Consider the following 23,992-nt stretch of genomic DNA (forward strand, 5'->3'; position numbering starts at 1 on the left):
TAGAGGAAATTACAAAAGATAAAATAGATAGCTTTGGTTACTTGAAACTTAAAAGCTTCTGTACAGACAACATTAATGCATCTTCTTGTTGTTGTTATTTATTTTCAAAGAGGACCAATGACATCATGGGGTAATGTCTTGACTTGCATGTGAATTGGATTTAAGTGAGGCAGAGCTGTGAAAAGTCCTCAGCCTCACTGTCTCCTCCAGAGTCATCAAAGTCCGGTGGCAAAACAAAAGTCTAGACAACTGGTGATGGCTCAGGATGCCATGGGTGACCTTGGCCTTTCTAACTTCAGGTCTTTCCCAGGTCTCAGTTTGTCTGAGGCAACATCCATTCAATGACTAAGGGTTAGGTAAGAATTGAGACAAAAGATGGCTTAATTTCCATCACAAAAACATCAATCTATTTAGGTTTTGATGGCTTATGATGAGTGTAAATAGCAATTGTAATTCATCTAGGATAAGTAGGGAAGTGGCTAATAGGGAAAAAAATCAAATTTGCATCAAATTTCTCTGATAAGGGTTTAGTATCCAAGTTACATAAATAATCAATGAATTATTTATTATTAATAATAATAATAAATAAATAAATATAAAAGTAACACATGTATGTAAGACTAGTAGCCATTCCCTAATAGATAAATGGTCAAAGGATATGAACAAACTGTTCTCAAGAGAAGAACCACAAAGTATTCACAACCACATAAAAAAAAATTCCTAATCACTAGTAAGAGAAACAAAACAATTTTGAAGTTTCAGCTCACATTCTGAAAGTTGGAAAAAATGACCAAAAATATCAGTAGTCTAACATAGAGATTGGAGGCCAATATCCCAGGACCCTAGAAAGACATAATCATGTGACTAGAATTATATATCAGAAGCTTACTATTCTTTATAAAGTAACAGGCCCCTGTACTACAAATACAAATGTCAAAATATCCTTGAAAACTTAACAAATAAACCAGAGTATTATCTGAGACAAAACTGTTGCCCAGAATTGGCCAAATATAACATTGACCCATAAAAATTCAAGAACAATGTTTTTAATAGATGTCACTGTACCGAATACTCATGACATCCAAACTATACAAAATGAAAAGCATTCAAGATACACTTAACAGAGTCAATTAAAACCATGTGGGAACAGGACAAGGTACATATTATCTCCATTATCTTATCTGCTTCTGGAATTGTCCCAAAGATAATTTCACTAAGTCTCCAACAGATGAGTTTATATCCCAGTGCTCTCATTTAATTACAAAAAGCAGGCATTTTATCTACCTGTGCAAAAGTCTACCGACATTAAACATCAAAGAAAAATAGTAGAGAGAGACTTGTCCTCAGACTTCCTGTATGAAATCTCCCCAAAGAGGAGGAAAATGAGATAATAGTGATTAAAAAAAAAGATGATTACCATCAGAAGAAATTTACCACCTACCACATGCCTGGAAAGATACAATTAAGCGGCCAGAATTATACACCAGAAGTTTGCTATCCTTCACAAACTAACAGGAAACAAACTCCACATTACAAATACAGACTCCAAACCATCCTTAAGAATTCAACAAATAAACTCTCTTGGAACCAGCATGTCATCACAGACAAAATTGTTGCTCACAATCGTCTGGACATATCGTTGATCCATAACAATTTAAGAATAATGTTTTTAATAAATGTCGCCATTCCAAATGCTCATAAAATCCAAATTATGAGGGATGAGAAGTTGTCAGAATATAGAGACCTAGAGGAAGAAATTAAAACCATGTGGGAGCACAATGATATAATTCCTGTCATCACGTCTGCTATTGCTATTGTTCCTAGATGCTTTTCAGGGAGCCTTCAGAAGATGAGTCTACATCCCAACCATTAAAGAAATCATTTTATCGATGTGCATAATATTTTGATATGATACTATTGAGCATAAAAAAGTAAGGTAGTGACTTGTCCCAGAACCATTCCTAATTGAATTTTATCAAATATGTGAGAGGAATGAGAAAAATTAGAGAATTTAGCAATCATCTATATTGCACTTAAAGTTTGTAAAGTCCTTTATATACATTTTGGTTGTATGATACAACAGAATATGAACAGTCCAAACAAAATACCATTAAGCAAAAGGAAGCATCAAAAACATTACCATTACTCATTGCTAATTATCCTGTGCCAGTCTGATAAAATGAATCCTCTGTGTGCAGATTAATTGTATTCTCTGGAGATCCCTAGAGTTATTTCTATTCATGGGTTTCCTGATTGGAGCAGTTAGGGTCTTAGATTACTTTGCTAGTGTGCCTTGGCTCCCAGCCACTTACTGAAGTTTGGTAGAGAAAGTGGATGGGCGTAAGATGTGAACAGCTAGCAGAGGTAATGGTGTGAATATCTCACATATATATACACAGAGATTCAGAGACAAACAGACAGAGAGGGAGACAGAGAGAGGGAGGGAGAGAGAGATACTATGCTTGCTCTGGAGAGGAAATATACCATCTTGGAGGAAAAACTTTAGGGATCTTAAGATCCTACATTTAGCTCTCAAAGGAAACTTAGAGGCCATGTAATTCAACCCCCACATTTTACAGACGAGGAAAGTGAGTCTCAGAAAGGTAAGCCACTTATCTATGGTCACATAACTAGTAAATGTCAGATCCCTTGCCCTGTAGAACCAACATCTGGACTATCAAGGCAAGTCAACAAGGCTTTATTTTTTTTAGTGTATTTTATTTATTTCATTAAACATTTCCCAGTTACATTTTTAAAAAAATGTTAACATCAATTTTTTTAAAAAATTTGAGTTTCAAATTCTCTCCCTCTCTCCACTCCCTTCCCCACCCCTTGAGAAGACAAGCAATATGATATCAATTATACATGTGAAGTCATACAAAATACATTTCCATATTAGCCTTTAATAAACGTTTATTAAATATTTACTATGTGTCAGGCACTGTGCTAAGTTCTGAGAATACAAATAATGAGAAGGATGACAGCCCCTGCCCTCGATGAGCTTACGTTCTCTTGGGAAAAGCACATAAAAGGAAGCTGAAAAGGGGGTGGAAGAGAAGAAAGTGGGAGTACCCATTTGGAACCAAAATGTCACTGAGAAGTAAATTCTTCACTGGTGGCCCAGAGATTTATTGTTTTGCTTTTATGTAAGATTGATATGGGTGTCATGTATCTGTGTGATTACTTAAGTTGGACTTTGGCCAGGAAATGACTTGAACTGTTATTTACATCTCATAGTGTTACTTAATTCTTAATATGGTTTTGCTTTGTCTCTCTAAGCTAGACTGTATGCACCACAAGGTGAGGGATCTTGTCTTACACTTCTTTACGTATTCCATAGCACCTACCACACAGTGCTTTGCTCATAGTAAGCATTCAATTTATATTAGTTTGATTAAAGTAATGAACAACTTCCTGGCCAAAAAAAAAAGCTCATTGACGAAGGAAATCCAAGCAGCATATCTCTCGGGATTTTGATTCTTATGTTTCTAGGTCTAATGAGTTTGGTTTTTAGAAGTTGAGCTTCCTTGGTGTGATATAGAGAAAATGGTTGCTTTTTTTTTAACATGTCAGTTGATTATTTGGAACTACAAGAAGACACGAACCACATTCTATGATGGGGGAAGGGATGAACAGGACTTAGGGCTTCTCTATGCCCTTCTCAGGGAGCGTAAATAAGGGATATGTAAAGGATACTAAAGTTAGCCTTGGAGTCAGGAAGACTGAATTCGAGCCCCTTCCCTGACATTTCCTCTCTATGTGATCTCGGACTGTATCACAGGCTATTTCCTAACAAGGATGGGGAACCTGCATCCTCAAGCTACGAGTGACCTTCTACGTCCTTGGGTGTGGCTTTTTGACTAAGTCCAAGTTTTACAAAACAAATCCTTTTATTAAGGGTATTTGTTCTGTGAAGTTTGGATTCAGTCAAAGGGCTGCACTTGAGGACCTAGAGGGCCACATGTGGCCTTGAGACCACAGGTTCCCCACCCCTGCCTAAGACCATATGTTGCAAAGTTGGGTGCTTCTTCACCTTGGAAAAGGGAGTTCTTTATGTAGCCTTGAACAAGACTATAAAGACTCCAAAAATTAGGTCCATATTCAAGGCCAATCTATTTAAAAGGGTCATAGCTTTAGAGCTGGAAGGAACCTTAGAGGTCATTGAGTCCACCGCCTCTCATTTTACAAATCAGGGAACTGAGTCTTAGAGAGGATAGGTGATTTGTCCAGGGTTACACACCCAGTAAGTATGAGAGGTGGGGTTTGAACCTAGGCTTTTCTGACTCTTAAGCTATATATACATATCTAAAAAGTTTTAAGTACACTTGGGAAACAACATTCAGGTGAATGGGCTCACATGGTCCACTGAGAATTCACCTAAAGAAGACAGATGATTATAGATGGACCTGAGTATAGCTGTCACATGGTGAGGCATTGAAAAACACTGCAACCTAACCAGTGGCAAGGAGAGACCAATCCAATGCATGGCATTTGGGAGTTGTCATAATTCTTCATGATCAAAGATATTGTGCAAATTTTGAATTAAACAGGCAAGAGTTACAAACAGTAGTTACAACCTGAAAGCAGAGGACAGTGTCATGTGATCATACATGCCTGCTAATCCCAGATTACTTTCCTACTGCATATTTGTACACTCATTTGAAATGATTGTCATTGATCACAATATGGAAGCAAGGGCCAACATCAGGCAAAAGAATGGCAGAGGTATGTGTGTATATGTGCATAGGTATATAAATATCATATATGTGGTGACCGTTTTATCCTCACTGTTGTCTCTATGTATCAATCAAACAACAAGCTTTTATTAAATGCTCGCTATGTTCCAGACCTTGGGCTTCCTACTGGAGATTCAAAGACAAAAAAATAATAGTATTTGCCCTCAAGAAGCTTACATTCTTATGAAATAAGTATTTACTTGAGGCAGCTAGGTAGCTCAATGGATGGGGCACTGGACCTGGACTCAGGAAGACCTGAATTCAAATCCAGCCTCAGATACTTGCTATCTGTGTGACCCTGGGCAAATCATTTAACCTCTATTTGCCTTAATCCCCTGGAGAAGGGAATGGAAAACCACTCCAGTATCTTTGCTAAGAAAACCCCATGGACATTATGGCCCATGGGGTCACGAAGAGTCGGAAATCACCGAACAAAAATATTTTCTTATGTGCTTACAAGCACAGAAATAAATATTCATAAAATATACATGTTGCCTTTTTTCTGCAAACTGACAGTTTATCTGGTCCAAACACCAGTCAATCTGTTGGTCTGTTTATCTATTTAACTTTTATTTTCTTGGTATGGGAAAGTCCTAGCAGGCAAACTCCTTCCACTAATGGAGAATGGCAATTTGTCTTATAGACTATAGTCTTGGGCAGGGTGGGGGTGGGGGAACAGGGGTCAGGGATGGAGGGGAAATATCTCCAGTCACCCTGATCTATATCTGGCCACTGGACCCAGATGGCTCTGGAGAAGAAAGTGAGACTAGTGACTTTGCACAGCCCTCCCTCACTTAAATCCAATTCACTTGCATGTCATGGCATCACCTCCCTGATGTCATGGTTCTCTTCAAAAATGGAGGACAAACAGCAATAGTCTTAGAGAGCCATCTGGGCACTGGCAGCTTAAGTATATTGTCCATGGTTACATAGTTAGTGTATAGCAGAGGCAAGTCTTAGGTCTTCCTGACTCCAGGACAAGCCCTCTGTCTACTCTGCCACACTTTCCCTCACTGCCCTTCAATAGTAGATATATGTTGAATGGGATATGATTATGCAAAATATAGAATGAAAAGATTTAAAACTATAAAGGAATTTAGAGCTCATCTAGGCCAGGTGTTTAATTGCACCCCTCAAAAGGTCAGAGAACTCAGAGGTCATCTAGTCCAACACTCCTGCAACCGCTAGTAGACACAGAAATTGAGGCCTCAGACAGTTAAGGGACTTGGCCAAAGGGACACAGGTAGTAAGTGGAGACAGGATTTGAATCCAAGACCTTTGACACCAAATCCAGTGCTTTTTACACCTTACTAGGCTTTTATCAGGTCAGGCAATGCCAATGATCCAAAGACTTGCCCTATATTCCATTACAGCCAGATACCTCAGTTTTCAAGCCCTTATAGAGGATCAGCTCACTTGGTGACAGAAGAAGGGTTCATAAAGACTCCCTTGGCTGGAACCTCTCTGCTTATCTTGGCTGTGGCTCTCCTCCTGTCCTTTGATAATACTTAAGAACAAAATTAAAAGCCACAAAGTATCTGGTCCATGATTTATCCTTATTCCCCAAATTTAGTGTGCTGAAACATAATGTTTCAAAATCAAATCCATGGTGGCTGTTTAGTGAAAGCAAATCCTTGATGGATTTTGCATTTTTTTGAATAAAAATAGAACGTGTACACAAATGTGACCCTTAGGAAAGGACAACATTTGGCAGCTGTTGCTTGGGTGGGTAGGTCATATGTTGGGAGGAAATGAGGTGGTTTTTTTTCCTGCCTAAGCTCTAAGGTTGATTAAAAGCTGGCAAGACCTCTTTGTGGAGTAATAATGATGTGTTATATAACTGTGACTTCTTGCTTGAAACTACCTGAATTGCATCTATGTCCCAAGACATTAGAATCATGGAATGTTATAGGTGACAGACCTTGGAATTCATCTAGTCCAATTACCCTCAATTCTTAGTGGTGACCGTGTAGTAGATAATAACTGAGATAACAAATGGCAGGTCTACTTCTTTATGGTTTTTTCTCTATTCCTTTCTTGTTTCTCATATACATGGTATATTTTAGTATATAATTCCATTGCTGTCAATTCTGTCAGCTACACAAATGAAGGGGACTAGTGGGATGGAGAACTAGACAGAAAATAGTCCTTTTTGTGAGACTGACTCTCTTTATCTTGTCCAGGGTGAAAGTTCAGCAGCCCCTTAGGGATGTGATCCCACCATTGAACATCCTGGTAACTTTGACTTGCTTCATTTGGGGGCCAGTTTATCCCTCTTTAGATAGTAAAGTAACCTCACTCTCTGGGGTTCACCATAGCAGTGCCAAACTTTATTGCAGACACCTTATTGATCTAAACTACTGCAGCTCAGAACTCCCAAGCTCAAGCAGTCCATGATCTTCAGTCTCCCTCCCCAACTGGGATTGTAAGTGTCCCTGTAACAGTAACCACACTGGCATACCCAGGATAGCTGCTAGCACAGGTTCTTAGATCTGCTTTACTAGGAAAGATAGATGTTTAAGGGGTCAACAATCTTATTTTAATTACACTCACTAGTTAGGGGAAAAGTGAGTACCCTGAACATCAGAGAAAATTCAAGCAGAGAAAATACAAGCAGAAAAATAAAGACCAACAGACCTGGCTCTTAACTGCCTGAACCAAAGCAATATTGCTATACACTTTACACACACCACTGGATCAGGAGAGCCTTTACCTCTGAGCAGTCAGGGAGCTCTGAACATACAGCTGCTCAGAGTCTCGACCAGGGAATCACAAGATACTTTTCATAAGTAAACCCCTAAAGCAAAATACCAACTCAGAGTATACACACACATGCACACACACACACACACACACACACACGCACACACACACACACACACACCTCGGAGCCAAAACCCCCGTGACTCAGTGCCTGATTAGAAGTTAGCAAAAGGTATGAAAGCCTTCCTACAAGCAAGCCTCCCCTAAGCAAGCTTCCCTTAATGGGCTCTATGTGAGAATGGATAATGAATGTTAATAGATGGGGAAGATCTTATACCCCATTAACATTAGAGTCCCCCACCATGCTCATCCAACAGCAAATAATCTAAACCATTTTAATATTTGTTGTTCAGTCAATTTTTAGTCATGTCTGACTCTTTGTGACACCTTTGGGATTTTCTTGACAAAGATACTGGAGTGGTTTGCTGTTTCCTTTTCCAACTCATTTACAGATGAGGAAACTGAGGCAAATAGGGTTAAGTGACTTGCCCAGGGCCACACAGTTAATGTCTGAGGCTGGATTTGAACTCTGGAAGATGAGTCTTCCTGATTCCAAGCCCAGTGTTCTACACGCTGTGCCACCTAGCAATTTTAATATAAGAAGCCCCAAACTTTTGCGGATGTTTCATGTATCACTCTGCTTTCATTAACAGTTACAAACTGCCTTTCAAGTTTGTAAAGTGCTACATATAAAGTACATTGTCTTTTGGAACCTCATAGTAATCCTGTGAGAGAGGAACTAGAGGATTATCATTCCCATTTTACAGACGAGGAAACTGAAGCTCAAAAACTTTAAAAGACTTGCTCTTAGCCACACAGGGGTCAGAGGTAATACAGGAACCCGCGTCTTTTTGACTTCAAATCCAATACGTGAGATGCTGTGCCACTCTGTCTAAACCATGCCTGTAAAAGTAAAATGAGTCCCCCTATTGACAAAGATAAGTTTTTGGGCAGTTGGGATGCTCTGTTAGCAAAGTGAAGGGATGAATATTTTGAAGCTCCTTTTTGAAAGTCCCTGTTAATGAACTGGTAACTGTTTTTATGGCTTTTCAGTAAAGTGTGATGTCCAATCGGTAACTCAGACCATCTGCTTGCTCCTACTTCTACCCCGGGGCTATCCAGCATTGCTAGAGAAAGTCATAAAATTACAGTAATTGGTTCCTCTACCAATTCTTCTAATCCAGCTGCATTTGGGCCCTCAGAGCTGTATCCTGAGCAGTCCTTTTGTGATGCTTTGTTGAATCCCTGGGGCATTTCCTCCCCACAGCTGTTTCAAACCTTTCCCAACATTCTCAATTCCCCACCCCAGGCTGACCCACTCCATCCTCCTCACTTCTGGCAGATGACCTTTCTCCCAGCTGTGCAACAGGGCTTCCAAAAACCTCCCTGTTCTCCACCATAAGAAAATGGCCCTTTCTCTTCACCTATCCCCTAAGAAGGCAAATGAAATTATTGTTATTTAAATGTTTGACATGTATAGAGGGGATTTCATTTTCATTTAAGATTCAGTAGAGTTAGTTTTATGAGCTTCCGGTACTTATGTTTGAGTCTCTAACATAATAGATGTGTACAGGATCTTTATGCCCATCTTATAGGTTTTGTAGCATCTTTTATTATTTCAGATTGTTATGGAGGCTTATAGTTTATCCATGATCTTATGACATTGTCAGTCATATCTATGTTATATGTGATGTCGAGTCTTTGGTTAGAGGCACAGTCTGTAATTGTAACTTTTTTTTCCTATGGAGAAATATAATAAGTTTCATGATGCAGTTTACTGGAATGAGTTGTGGTTTTAAAAAAAATATCAGGGACTGCCTGTACGGTAAGAACTCTGCCCTCCTGAACTTTGTTAACGAAATTCCACACCAGTATTTCATAGGCTTATAGATTTAGAGTTGGGAGGGACCTTAGAGGTCACTGAAAATCCTAAAATCTTCTCATATAAATCTTTTTAGTCTGGGTCTTTCTGGGAGTGACCTATAGGACTTCTTGACCAGAATCAGATATACACACGTACATACGTACGTACAGTATGAACCCTGGAGTGAGTTAGGATAGTAAAAGAGTTGTTATTTACTGTTCCTGGGGGGTTTGGTTTTTGGAAGACTGAGGTGAGAGGGCAGAAAGTAGATGCCTGCTCCTTGGAGCTTTCACAAACAATGGTCTTTCTATGTGTAATTCAATGCTCTTTGATTCCTTAAAAGTTTAGGAGAGTCAAGAAAGCAATAAAATGAGGGTGGAGAGGGGACAATAAAATTTGCTTTTAATTAGGTGTTATTTCCCCCATCCCCTATTGCTTTGGGAGGTATGGGTCTCTGAAATCCTGGAAATTCACAACACACTTGAAATAAATGAATCAAATTTCATTTTAAAGATCCATATACTTTCCCCACCTTGCTCTCCTGTTACTCATTCATTCCTTGCCAGAAATATATCTACTTATCTAGATCAGGGGTTCTTAACCTGAGGTCAGTGAACACACACACACACAAACACACACACACATATACACACATACATGTATAGATGTATATGTATGTATATATGTGTTTTGTGTGTGTAGACAACTATACTTCAATATAATTGGTTTTCTTTGTAATCATATGTATTTTATTTTATGCATTTAAAAACATTATTCTGGAAAGGAGTACTTAGGCTTCCCTGGAGGGCCAAAGGGGTCCATGACATGCAAAAAAGAAAAGAGCCCCTGATCTAGATTTATATCTGCCATAAAAAAGTTAAATATATTACATGTAATATATTACCTTAGAATATGTTTATATCTGTATCAAGGTAGATATAGATACACATCAAGGAAATACATAGACAGTATATATATATATATATATATATATATATATATATATATATATATATATATATATATATATATATGTGTGTGTGTGTGTGTGTGTGTGTGTGTGTGTATGTATGTGTGTATATATATATACATACAGTATGTATGTATATTTATATACATTTTCATACACACTTATATTTCATTTATACATCACCTCTCAAATTGACTCAAAGGAACACCGTTTGTAGTCCTCCCTACAATAGGATGGTAGTTAACTTGATGGTTCACGCTATCCCTGAAGCAGGGACATAATTATTTGAGTCTTAAAAGCCCTTCTCCTTATGCTCCTATGGGGCTGTTTATCTCATTCGAATGGATTCTGTTGATAAAAATTTCAAAGAAGAATTTGAAGTGGAGAATGGCCTCTGATATGGCTTGTAAAGTCAATGATTGGCAGATGGGCAATGGAGAAGTGGCTGATTAATTTTTCCTGTTAATTGTAATAGACCAGAACCTTTTTAAATTTCATCTGGTACCTTCTGAGAAACTTCTGCAGGGACACACAGGTAAAGCAACTTCCCAGTATGGAGAAAGTCATTTGTAATGTGTTAATAATCAAATCCAGGCTGCTGTGGCTTTTGATGATGAGACATTTCATTGCCCTTCACTGTACTTTCCCACCTCTGGTTGTTTGTGTCTGGCTCCCAAGCTCCGCTCCATGTACTCAGCCACAAACCTCAATAAATGCACCTCACCCTAAGCTTCTTCATCACATCCTCTGTTCACTCTTCTAGGCTGACATCAGGGCAAAGTGAAATAGAATGTTGGAAGTGATTCGAGAGGTCACCTTGTCTAAAGTTTATGCCATGTGAGAATCTTAGATCCCTGACAGGTGGTGCGCCATCCTTGTGTTCTCTCCGTCCTCCAGTTACTTTTCATACCTAGAACATTTTATGTCTCCCTGGTCTGATGAAAGCTCCTTGTTTTCAGTTTTTGTTTCTCCGGCAAATGTTCACAGTGTCTTGTACTTAATGAATATGTGTTGAATTGAACTGAACTTTAAGCATACTGATCACATTTATTCCCAGAGTAGTACTGGACAGTGGAATATTTTTCTGGAGCTAATAGGAATCTATTCAGATCCTGGGGTATAGTGAAGGGACTTTGCCCCAGAGTAACCAACCTTGCTTGGTGAGGGGAAAGGGTTTGAGGAGAGGAGGGGAGGTACAGCCCCCGTGGCTTTCCAGAAGCAGCCTTTCAGTATCCTATGGTCTTTATTTCCACTACTGATGAGTCAGTCCAAAGGCGGTCTCCCACCAAATGTCCTGACTCACCCCCTCCACCCATTGCTGCTTGCCCTGGGTGTGATAATTTAAACCAACTAGGCTAAAGTTGACCTATGCTAGGCATAATCTATGAAGAAATGGTTATTTGTGATGGTAATGTAAACAACTACAGGTTTAATCACTGGTCTAAATAGCTAATTTTATTTGTTTTATTGTTGGCTTTTGTTTTTTGAATCATCATCATTTCTCAATGTGCCCCTTATTTTCAATATACCCCCTTTTTATTACCCATGTAATAAAGAAAAAGCATAATCAATGAACAAGTCCATCAAGTAGAGACTGCCAGATGGCGTAGTGAATAGAGTGCTGGGCCTGGAGGGAGGAAGACCTGAGTTCAAATCCAGTCCCAGACACTTATTAGCTGTGTAACCCTCACACAGTTTCTTCTTCTTTAAAATGGGGATGAGAATAATAGCACCTACTGTTGTGAGGATCAAGTGAGATAATATTTGGGGACTTTTTTTCCCAAACATGTAAAACATTTCCATATTAGTCATTCTGTGCAGGAAAACTAAAAAAAAGAAAGAGAGGAAGGAAGAAAGGAAGGGAGGAAGGAAGAAAGGAAAGCAGGGAAGGAGGGAGAGAAAAACAAAGGAAAGAAAGAAAAGAAAAAAAAGAAAGAGAAAAATAGTATGCTTTGGTCTGTACTTAGACATCATCAATTCTTTCTCTGGAGGCAGATAGCATTTTTTCCATCATGAGTCCTTTGGAATTTTCTTGGATCATTGTCTTGCTAAGAATAGCTAAGTCATTCATGGTTGTTCATTGTACAATATTGCTGTTACCGTGTACAATGTTCTGGTTCTGCTCACTTCACTCTGTATCAGTTCTTGTAAGGTTTTGAGATATTCATCAAGTGTTTTTGCCAACTTTAAAGCACTATATGAATGCTAACTATTATTATATTTGAATGCTCACGTGGGGTTGAGGACCAGAAGCCCCTCACCTCTCTACTGGGAGAGGGAGAGTTGTTTAACCTGTTTTAAAGAACAAACTATTTTTAGGTAAATCAAGATTAAGCCCATTCATTGTATTTAAGATAAAATCACTAATTAAAGATAATGATTGCCTATTCAATAAAGTAGGATATCTTTATTGAAAATTGAACACACACTCAGGAAGGTTAGGAATACCACAATCTAGTTCAGGGAAAGGCAAGAATCTTCCTTATTTGCCACTTTTGTTTCCAGAGGAAAAGCCTCAAGGGGCATTAGGTTGGGAACAGGGCCCTTAGTCACAGCCCTGGTGTTGAGGAGGATAGAGACAGAGAGGCCCTGGCCCTAAGTTCTATGTTCCCTGAGTCAACAATTTGGGATGTAGGCACAGCTGCCAAATTACTAGTCACAGCCTTGGGCAAGGGCTGATGCCTCTAAGGAATGAATTGTCTTGTCTGGGAGGCAGAGAACCACCTGACAAAAATTATCACAAGACAGCCAGGCAGAGAATGTGAAATTCAAAGAAGAGACTCACATAAAGTCCCTGGATAGACTTAGGCACCCAGTTTTTTTTTAAGAGTTCTGATATGGATCAAACAGGACCATGTATTATGGATAAGGATTCAAGAGCTGGGACCTAGGGTGTTGTGTTTGTCCTTCGCTCTCGAAGAGGACCATGACATCAGGGAAATGATGACATGACTTGCAGTTGACTTTGATTTGAGTGAGAGAGGGCTGTACAAGGTCACCAGCCGTACTTTCTCCTCCAGAGCCATCTGGATCTAGTGGCCTGATATTCACCAGGATGACTGAAGATGGCCCAGGATGTAATGGGAAACCCTGGCTCTTTCAGGCTAAGGTCCTAGGTTGTAGGAAGACTGAAACACAACCTAGGGTGTAGGTCAAGATTTAAGACTAGTGCTGACTCTCACTGAAAGGAACTCAGGGGAAATTAGTGACATAGATATTCAGACTTTCTCTGTCCAGAAAATGGGACTTCTGCTCTTACTGTAGGTGACTCTTACTGTAGGTGACTCTGGGCAGTTTTGAGATTCTCTGAGGCTTCTTCAGTTAGTGGTCATACAGGCCCCTGGTCTTCCTTACATAGGCCTAGCAGGATCTTTAGGAAGAAACTTTTCTGCTGTTAGTTATTTTCCTGTATACCCTTAAAAGCAGTAAGATTGTATTTCTTTCAAAATTGTCTAGAATTCAGACTTTTCATTGATTCAGGCTGGCTTTCTAAGCCATTAGTCTGAATTAATTAGGTTTTGCTATATTTTTTAAGAGAGCTAAAAGTTAAATGGCAACTCAGATGTGTTAGACTAATTTGATTGACTCATGAGATCAATGTAGAAGCATTAAACAAAAAATTCCAGAAACAGTGAAGACTAAGATATCCCAACCTACACTAGGTGTCACAAGGAAACTCTGACACCTGCCTTATATACATTTATTTTTCATTGTTCTATTACAAGAAAAATGCATTTCATTTTAAAAGTCAGTGTGAATTCAGTCAACCTTTCAGTAGATAACTGTGAAACTATTGCTTTGAAATCCACATTCCAGTTCTAGCTTTCAGTCTTTTCACCTCATTTTGTTTTGTTGGTTGTTGAGTTTTTTCATTTTTATTGATACATTTGTTTTTATAGCACCTTTCTTTCCAAATGTATCCCTCCCGATTCTTTTACCCCAGAAACCTATTCCTCATAACAAAGAATAAGAAAGAAAAGAAAAAAAATCAACTCAACAAAACTAAGCAATCCATAAACCAAGTCCAACAGTATATGCATCATTCCCCTACATAGTTCCCCACTTCTGCAAGCAAGGGAGGTTTTAGCTTTCGGTCTTATAGAAACCAGTTACCTTGAAGTCAACTTTGATCTATTCCAAATCCCAGTGGCTTGTAATAAAGTATTAATCCCCTTAGGCATATTCCTATGACCAAAAATCACAATTTACCATCATGAAGCAGTTCTAAAAATCAGAGTGATAATAAATGATGCATATCTATCCATGGTGCCTAGCTAATTGATAAATTACAGATATCTAGATATCAGCCCTTGGTATCTTGCTTTAAAATGAGCATTTTGGTGCATCCCTCATATAGTTCAGTAGACAGGCAAATGCCTGACAACTGCCAGTTTGATGTTAGAATTAGCACCTGATTTAGGTGTCTGTCTCTCCAGTAGCCAACAAGGTCCGAAGTCAGTATAGTGCTTTAATTAAATTCAGTAAGCATTTATTAAGTACTTGCTATGTGCCAGGTGCTGGGGTATAATGACCAAAATGCCCCTGTCCTCAGGGAGCTTATGTTCTGCTAAATAGAAGAGTGTCCAGGGAGGTTCATTCTTCTTCAAGATTCTTCACAGCCCAGAGTATGGGACAGGTATTTATTTCTTTCACACAAAAGAAATATTAATACAAAAAATTTGCAAGCACGAATCAGCAGGAAGGCTTAAAACAGGATGTAGTAACTTATAACTTTGTTCTACTCTCCCAGGAAATTGAGACTTAAACTTCATAAAAACATAATGTTGTTTATTACATTTCCCCTGATAGACCCTCAAAGTCCATTTCTACTGGCCAGTGAGGCTGAGACTTGGGTTCCTCTTATTGCAAATAGTCATCTTCTCTAATATATCAGCTTCCTCTGCTGCCAATAATCTTCACCCAAATGGCCTTTCAAAACTCACAAGCCTAGACAGGTCTATCCTTGAGAGTAACGTTCCCTCATCTGTACTCAGCAAAGAAACACAAAACAGAAAAGACAGCCAGAGGCCCTAGCTCAATTTCGCCTAGTTGAGTATTCTGTTTTCAACTAACTCATGAGAGCGGTCGGTATGTACGGCTAGCATACAGTTGTTGGAAGGTAGGCTTAGAGGGTACTCATACACTCTGCAACTGAAAGTGGGTCATTCCCTTTTACAGATACACTGAGTCTTAGGTTCTTCTGTGGCCAATAAGGAGATTGCTTTGTCATGCCAAAGGCTGAGGAAGCCTTCAGTACTGAATCATACATGACTAGCTAGAGGCAGCCAGGGGCTTCATCATCCCTATAACACCTAAGCTCTGAGCTAGCACATGTGGCTGTTGGGAACTGGGCGGGGAAGTTCTGTAAATGATCTTTGTATCCACTGGTTCAGATAAGCATGATGCCATCAACCATCAGTTGTGATTTAGGGAGAGCACTAATCTGCCACTGGTTTGCAGAATCTCCATTAAGTATCTCTAGAATGGATTTGTTTTCTGCCTTTGTGTATATATCAGCATAGGTCTACCTTCACCTTCCTCTTGGCCAGCGAAGTTCAAAGTTTGGATGGAAAAGAGCTATCCAAAGTAAATTTCAAATTCCTCTGTTACTAACACAAAAAATCAGTAAAGAACCACCCCCCCACCAAGGTAGCATATTAAGTCTGAATGGTATTGTAGGTAGAGAGGTTGGCAGAACTGAGGTCAGGTGACCCTGCGCAAATCCCTTAAACTCTCAGTGTCCCAGGTAAGTTTCTAAGTCTCTAAGTTTCAGAGAAGGTGCTAACCTGAATTGGAGCAGGGAATTAGTTCACCAGGGAGTTTCCCAATACCATTGAAATCACAGGTGAAATCACTAGGCTAATCATTCTTCATTCTTATGCAAACACTCAATAAATCTGTAAGCCTTCATTAAGTGCCTGCTAGGTCCCATACAATGTTACAATGCTTAAACGAGGTTGGATTTTTTAAAATAATTTTTATAATATATAAGCATAGATTTAGATAGTCTCTTCTAAGACTTTAGAGATCATCTAATCCAAAGCCCATTTTACAGATGAGGAAATTAAGGCCCTGAGAGAAGTAATTTTCTTGAGGTCACACAGGCAGTGAGTAGCAGAGCTGGGATTTGAACCCAGGCCCCCAGGTCCCCAAACTATCCATCTTCCCACTGTACCAATGCTGCCTACTAAATATAAAACCTCCTCTTGTCTCCTAATTTTAAGCATACTTAATTGTACCTGTTTTATTTTAAAATCATACTGGGATAATTATAAGTCTTCAGTTTAGTTGAAACTTGTAGAATTTAACGCAGCTGATCATTTAAGAAACTTAATTGTACTGGATGAAAATTTAATTCTACACTTTCAAAGTCTAACTGAGTGTCACCAAGTAGAAAGCCTTTGGGGACTGTGACACTGGAAGGACTGTGGAGCTGTAGGTGGCATCCCAGGAAAAGGAAGATGGGAACAGAGCCTAGAAAACCTTCAAAAGTGGTAATAAGAAGAGGTTATAGCAGAAGTGGCCCTCTACATAGAATTATAAAAAGAAAAGATGAGGAGAGGAGAGCAGCATGGGCTGAGAACAAGATGGCACCACATCAAGGACAGGACCTTCTCAACCTGCTGAGACAGAGTAAAGGCAGAAAGAATAGATAGTCCTAGGGAGAAAAGTTGGTAGAAAAGTAGGATTTTCTAGAGCCAGAACAAGTTAGTATATAAATAGTATTGTGACTTGATAAAGCTAGTGCAGTTTCAACCAGGAGTGGTTATAAGATTCAAATAGAAAAGAGTTGTTTCTTTTTCTCCAGAGACCACAAGGGCCATTATGAAGGAAGCTGAACCCAGATTAGCAGGGGATTAGAAAGGAGAAGACAGATTAATTTAGAGCAGGGTTTCTTAACCTTTTTTGGATCATGGTTCTCTTTGGGAGTTTGGTATAAACCTAAGGACTCCCTCTATGATAAGGTTTTTAAATGAATAAAATAAAATATAAAAGGTCGCAACAGAAATCAAAGGTTAATGAAAATATCTAGTATTTTTCCTCCATCCAAGTTCACAGACTCCCTAAAATCTATTCACAGAACCCAGGTTAAGAACCCCCAGTTTATTGGTAGTATTCTCAGGACCCCCAGCATTCAGGCTGCCAGTGGCTAGTAGCAGTTTGATTGGGTTGTTTATAAGGGCAGCTTCCAGAGACAGTGACAATGGTATACAGTTTCATGTGACATCCAGGAGGTTCTAAAGACTGGGATATTTATTTTATGGATCTGTGCAGTTTCTGCTGTGTATCTTCCTGCCAGAGACAATTCTTAAATATGTAGGTTGTGAGTGGAAGATTATCTTCCTTCCTGAGAGGAAAGTGAAAAGGCTTGGGGAATGTGGTTTTTATGTTCTGGATTATTAAAGAAAGAAAAAAAGAAGGAAGACCAAAGAAACGATTGAACTGCTGCTGGGGTAGATGGAAAGATAAGAATTGGAGGCAGGAAGATATAGGACAGTACTTAATTCTTATTTTTCGTAACGATAATAATACTACTACACCTACTTTGTGCCAGGCACTGTGCTAAATACTTTACAAATATTTGCTCATTTGATCCTCACAGCAGTCCTGAGGCAAGCTGAGGTTAAGTGATTTGCTCAGGGTCACATAGCTAGTCAGTGTCTGAGACCAGGTTTGAACTCAGGTCTTCCTGCCTCCTGGTTCAGCACTCTAGTTGCTGCACCACCTAACTTCCTCTATTTTTTGCTGTTTTCTCTGCTGAGGGGAAAGATGTCTGGACTGGAAAGGACAGAATAAAAATGGATGATGGAGAGTTGATACCCAAGATAAATATTAAGAGAACACCTAATTGCCCAGATTAACTGAACCATTGGGTACTAACAGAACCAGCTGTGCCATTATTGGTGACATTCAATATCTCATGAAGAAACAGAAAAGCTACTGCAGGACTGGAGAAGGGCAAATGTCCTAAATTTTTTTTAAAGAGAATAGAGGGGGAGCTAGGTGGTGCATGGATAGAGCACCAGCCCTGGAGTCAGGAGGCCCTAACTTCAAATCCTGCCTTCAGACACTTACTAGCTATGTGACCCTGAGCAAGTCACTCATCTCCAATTGCTTCACCCCCACCCCCAAAAAGAACAGCATAGAATCTATAAAGTATTAGCTAATGAGCTTGTGTTCATAATGATATTTGATGATTCTTTGTTCAGGGCTAGAGAGGCTGTCATATGTAGATCTCAAAAGACTGCTTGGGAGGTATGTCATTTTCTCAGATATTTATCTGAGATGTGACTGAGAACGTGCCAAGACTTTTCAAACCATTAACTACTACCCACTTCTGCTGATTCACATGGGAACCAATGATGCTGCCTGAAAAAATTTAGAATCTTTTCAGTGACTTGGAAGACCAGGTAGAAACTAGGTTGACCTGGGGACACAGGTAGTATTTTTATCTCTCCTTGCCATTGAAGGTCATGACTTTCAAGGAAAAAAAGACTATGGATATGAAGAGCTAACTGTGTAGATGGTATCAGAGAACAGAGCCATGGAGAGACATGTTGAAGGTGGTATAGTGAATGAGGCTAGGAGTCAAGAAGACCCAAGTTCAAATCCCACTCCAGATGCTTACTAGCTATATGATCCTAGACAAGTCTCTCAACCTCTCTGTGTATCAATTTCCTCATTTGTAAAATGAGTAATAGCTTTCAAGGCCTCTTTCAACTTTAAGTCTATGAACTTATGAGTGAGATCCCAACATGATGGGTTGCATCTATGAACAGAGTGCCTCTTATGAAAACTACAAAGAATGTGTTTGACTAAAAATTTGTCAAGCTGGCCAAGAAGGCATTGAACTGAAAATGATAGGGAATGAAAAAATCCAGATACTACAATAAATCCATTTCACATGGAAGATATCAGATACAGCAGACTAGGAGTATAAAAGGTGTCAATTTCATTTACAGGAGTAGATAACTTGGAAAAAGAATCAAGAACAGCAACTATGATGAAAAATGTGAACGACAAGAAAAAGCACTGTAGGACAGTGGAAAAAATGAGATTTGGAGTGGGGCAACATGAGTTCAAATCTCACCTCTGTTGCTTACCACTTGTGTGACTTTGAGTAACTCATGTAATGTCTCTTGGTCTCTTTCATTCTGTCATCTGGAAAATTAGGGGACTGAATTCAGTGGCTTCTAAGGCTCTTCCAACCCTGAGTCTATGATCTTTCATCTTAAGCTCTGTTCAAGGCAAGAAGTGAAACGAGAAAAAGATAGGCTCACTGCTGGGGCATGTTGAGTCACATTAATGGGGAACAGAGAGAAAACAGGACTATTTGAGGGCTATTTTGTTCCCACCTTCTCTATCAAGGAATGATCTTCAGATTGTGAGGAGAGAACCTCCATGGAATTAGTCAAAGGACGGTAAAGAGAAAGATGCCAAAAGAACCATCTTTAGACCATGGTGCTTGATGAATTGTGGAGGAAGGAAGAACTGCAAAGAAACTGGAAATGGGCGGATATCCCCATATTTTTATAAGGGGAAAAAGGTAGATTCTGCAAACTGCACATTTACAAGTCAAGGAGAGAAAGAAAGATATACATCAATAACTATGAAAGAAAACAGAACACAGTAAATGTACACAGAGGTACAAAAGGCATCATGGTGTGGTGGATAGTTGATAGACTTGAATTCAGAAAGACCTGTGTTCAAATTCTGCCCTCCATACTTATTAGTTGTGTGGCCCTGAACAAGTCACTTAAGTTTGCCTCAGTTCCCTCAACTGTAAAGTGGAGATAATAATAGCACCTCCCTCCCGGAAGTGGTAGTGAGGATCAAATGGGCCAACACATACAATGCTCTGCAGACCTTAAAGTGCCACGTAAATGCTAGCTACAATATAATTACATTACCATTGTTTCTTTCAGATTGAACTTTGATGGGATAGCGGGTGGAAAGCATTTTGCAAAATTTAAAGTGATGTATAAAAGGCAACAGTTATTATAATTGTTATTTATTACTTTGGCCAATGATACAGCTTCCAGTTCATCTGTACCTTGTCCTGTGCCATTCCTGTCCCACGAATCCTCTATACAATATTTACCTTAAAGGGAATTGTTCTGTGGAGTTTGGATTCAGTCAAAGGGCTGCACTTGAGGACCTAGAGGGCCACATGTGGCCTCAAGGTTGCAGGTTCCCTGCCCTGATTTAAAAAGTAAGAACTGGCTTCCTTCTGCTGTGGCTGCCGTTGGGGCTACGCGCCGCAGCCATGGCCATCCGATACCCCGTGGCCGTGGGCCTCAACAAGGGCCACAAAGTTACCAAAAACGTTTCGAAGGCGCGACACTGCCGCCTCCGTGGGCGCTTGACCAAACACACCAAGTTTGTGAGAGATATGATCCGGGAAGTGTGTGGATTTGCCCCTTATGAGAGGCGTGCCATGGAATTGTTAAAGGTCTCTAAGGATAAGAGAGCCCTTAAGTTCATCAAAAAAAGGGTGGGAACTCACATCCGGGCCAAGAGGAAGAGAGAGGAGCTCAGCAACGTCCTAGCTGCCATGAGGAAGGCTGCTGCCAAGAAGGACTAAACTGGACCCTGCCAATCTTTCCCACTTACCCAATAAAGATTTGACAAATAAAAAAAAAAAAGTAAGAACTGTAAGACTGCTCCTCTATTTTTCCCCACTAGCTCCTGGGATTGAATTGTAATGTGATTTTGTTAGCTACAGTACAAGATTGAATGAGCTTTTTTGTTTCTTTTTAATAAATAGAATAAACATCTCTAGATTATGATGGTTATTTTCTAACTGGAGAGGCATCATAGACTGGTATAATTCTTCTTTGCCTGCTCTAGGGCTAAGTTTTCTGGTGGGTCCCCTTTCGTCTTGCTTATGGGCCCTGACTGACTATTTGTATAATTCTGAGGTAGATGAAGTGACTCACTGTAATTTCTCATCGGATTTCTTGAGCATCATTTTGTCTGTTTCTATTTTGGGCTTGCTTTTTGCTGGAGTAGGTATAGTGGCAGCTGATAGCACAGTGGATAAGAGCTCTGGACCTGTGTGTTGGTGAACAAAATGGGCTCTTAGCACTCAGTTCAACCAAGTGCCCTGGAAGAGTTTGGCCTTCGTTTCCTTGATTAGACTGGGAGTCCTTGGTGACCTCCTTGCCTCAGGGGAGGACCTAGTTTACACATGAGTTTGAGTGACATGTTTGGGACATCAGAGGCTTTTAGACCATGTGGGTTTAAGTCGCCTCTTTGTGATGATTCTAGGTCATGTGGGTGAGTCGCATGTGTGACTCACCCTTGACCCTGAAAAAGATATAAAACCAGGGGTTGGCTTTCTCTTTTTCGGAGCTCTTACCCACAGCCATGGTGTTATGAGCTCCCGGGCTGAACTCAGATGTTGGTAACTATGAATTGGATTTGGTCTGTCTGTCGATGTTTGTAATTTGTTTGTATTTGCTCTGAAGTTCAGGGTGCTGGCTTTTTCTCCTGAACTAAGTGAATGGTATTTGAATGCTGAATTAAAGTAAGCTTGTCAACCCCTTAACATTGCTTTCCTTACTAAAGCAGATCAAAAGAACCTGTGCTTTTGAAGCATGCTGGTAGGGTGCTTGTCGTTGGGCTTGTGTTGGTCCTTCACCCCCACCACAGCTGCTAGCCAGATTGTTGAAACAACCTGGAGTCAGGAAGACCTGAGTTCAAATCCAGCCTCAGAGACTTACTAGTTGTGTGTCCCTGGGCAAGTCACTTAACCTCTGTTTGCCTCGGTTCCTTCAACTGTAAAATAAGGATATTAATAGCATTTAATTTGTAGAATTGTTGTGAGTTTCCTCATCTATAAAGTGAATGAGTTGGACCTGATAGCATCTAAGGGCCCTTTCAGCTCTAAATCTATGATCCTAAGACACTTAACCTTTCTGAACCTGTTTCCTTATCTGTAATAATAATTGCTAGTATTCATATAGCCTTTTGAGTTTGTTAAGTGAATTTAATTTAAATGCAATAAGATTTGTAAAACAAAAGAAAATGCCATTTAACATAGTGCTTGTCATATATAGGCACTGTATAAATGCTCATTCCCTTCCCTAGGTGTGTGGGAACTGGGATGCCTGCCTCTGTTCGAGTGTGAAGTCTGAATCATGTCCTACTTTTTGTTTTTTTAATAGGAGATAGTGAAGTCTACAAACTTGTGGCCAGTGAACCTGACCTTAACTCTTAGAAAAAATTATCAAAGGCAAGGTTACTAAAGATTTATAAATGGGAGCAGTGATTGCAGAGAGAAAGGTCATGCCAAATCAATCTTATTTTTTTTATGACATGGTCACTAGATTGGGTAGATCAAGGGGATGCTATATATTATTAAGATTTTAGCAAAGTTTGTCGAAATAGATGACTGGTTTGGATGCACAGGGAGGGAGTACACCAACCAAATTAGATTTTTTTTAATGTATAGAAAAGATGGAAAGTCCTGGTAACAAAGGATAAATATAAGAGTATTGCTGCCATGATCCTATACAGATAAGATCAAGAATTTTAAAGCTCAGAATGAGCTGGGAATGTCAAGAGAAAACTAAGGACAACAAAAAGAGTTTCTTAAACTATATTGAGAAAAAGAGAATCAAAGAAAGGACAGGACACATACCTGGGATAGATAGGACATTGATAGCTGACAAAAGGGAGAAGGTAGAGATATTTATTCCTCCTCTGTTTCTCCTTTCTCTGCCAAGGAGCATGAACTTGATACTGGAAATGATAGAATAAAAATGACTAATGGAATTTATGATGAAGATCAATAAGGAGGTAGTATTGACAAATGTTTTGTTCATTCTTTGTTTTCAAAGAGAACCAATGACATCATGGGGTGATGCTCTAGACACTGTCCAGGAAGAATATTGATAAACTGGACAGTGTCTAGAGGAGATTGTGAAGGGCCTTGAGACCATGTTCTATCAGGACCAATTGAAGATATTGGGAGTATTTTGCATGGAGAAGAAAAACATGCCAGCAGAGTGGATATGACAGATGTGTACAAGTATTTGAAAGGTCTGTCTTATGGAAAATGTATTCTGCTTGACTCCCAAGGGCAGCAATATATAGAAATTGCAGAAAGACAGATTTAAGTTGGGCATAAGGATTAATTTCTCAACATTTAAAGCTATAAATAATGAGTTGCCTTGGGAGGGAGTGGATTCCCTCTTGCAAGAGGTCAAAGCAAAGATTAAGATATTACAGTGGTGATTCTGATTCAGATATGGTCACACTTGATAGATGCTGAGATCCCTCCCATCTGTGTGGATCTATGTTCGCAAATATGCTACCTTTGGAGTCAAAGCCTTCTTGAGTAGGAGGCTGGACACTTAAGGTTCTTTGCTAATCCTAATTATGAGCATGAAGATTTTGATTAGACGTCAATGACATTTTGAAGTTGAACATGATTAAAGAAGCCATTTCTGTGAAGAACAAATAGAGTCATCATTTCCTAATTAGCCTGGCAAATTCCCTAAGTGTTTATAGTTATCTGGTATTATATTAAGCATAACAGAACTCAATTGCAACTCAAATACTCAAATGGATCTGTGATCTCAGTGACTGGGATGTTTCCTCCGGTGATATAGATTGCAACACAACCCTATCTGCCCATCCTCTATAGTTTTT

At 39.4% G+C, this 23,992-nt stretch overlaps 2 protein-coding genes across 2 annotated transcripts in view; both read left to right on the forward strand.

Moving 5' to 3' along the window:
• Positions 1–23,992, forward strand: part of NIPAL2 (NIPA like domain containing 2) — a 142,191-nt gene that overhangs the window by 25,331 nt on the left and 92,868 nt on the right. The gene's annotated exons all lie outside the window — the stretch shown is intronic.
• On the forward strand, positions 20,568–20,979 carry LOC118828762 (60S ribosomal protein L36-like). Its single transcript, XM_036735618.1, has one exon. It carries the CDS (start codon positions 20,601–20,603, stop codon positions 20,916–20,918), a length of 318 nt encoding a protein of 105 aa, XP_036591513.1. The 5' UTR covers positions 20,568–20,600; the 3' UTR covers positions 20,919–20,979.

Source organism: Trichosurus vulpecula, chromosome 1 (genome assembly GCF_011100635.1).
Source record: "Trichosurus vulpecula isolate mTriVul1 chromosome 1, mTriVul1.pri, whole genome shotgun sequence".
Taxonomy (NCBI): domain Eukaryota; kingdom Metazoa; phylum Chordata; class Mammalia; order Diprotodontia; family Phalangeridae; genus Trichosurus; species Trichosurus vulpecula.

Bases quoted from the DNA above. Each gene is read 5' to 3' on its own strand.
- LOC118828762 (XM_036735618.1), top strand. From the start codon at position 20,601: ATGGCCATCCGATACCCCGTGGCCGTGGGCCTCAACAAGGGCCACAAA.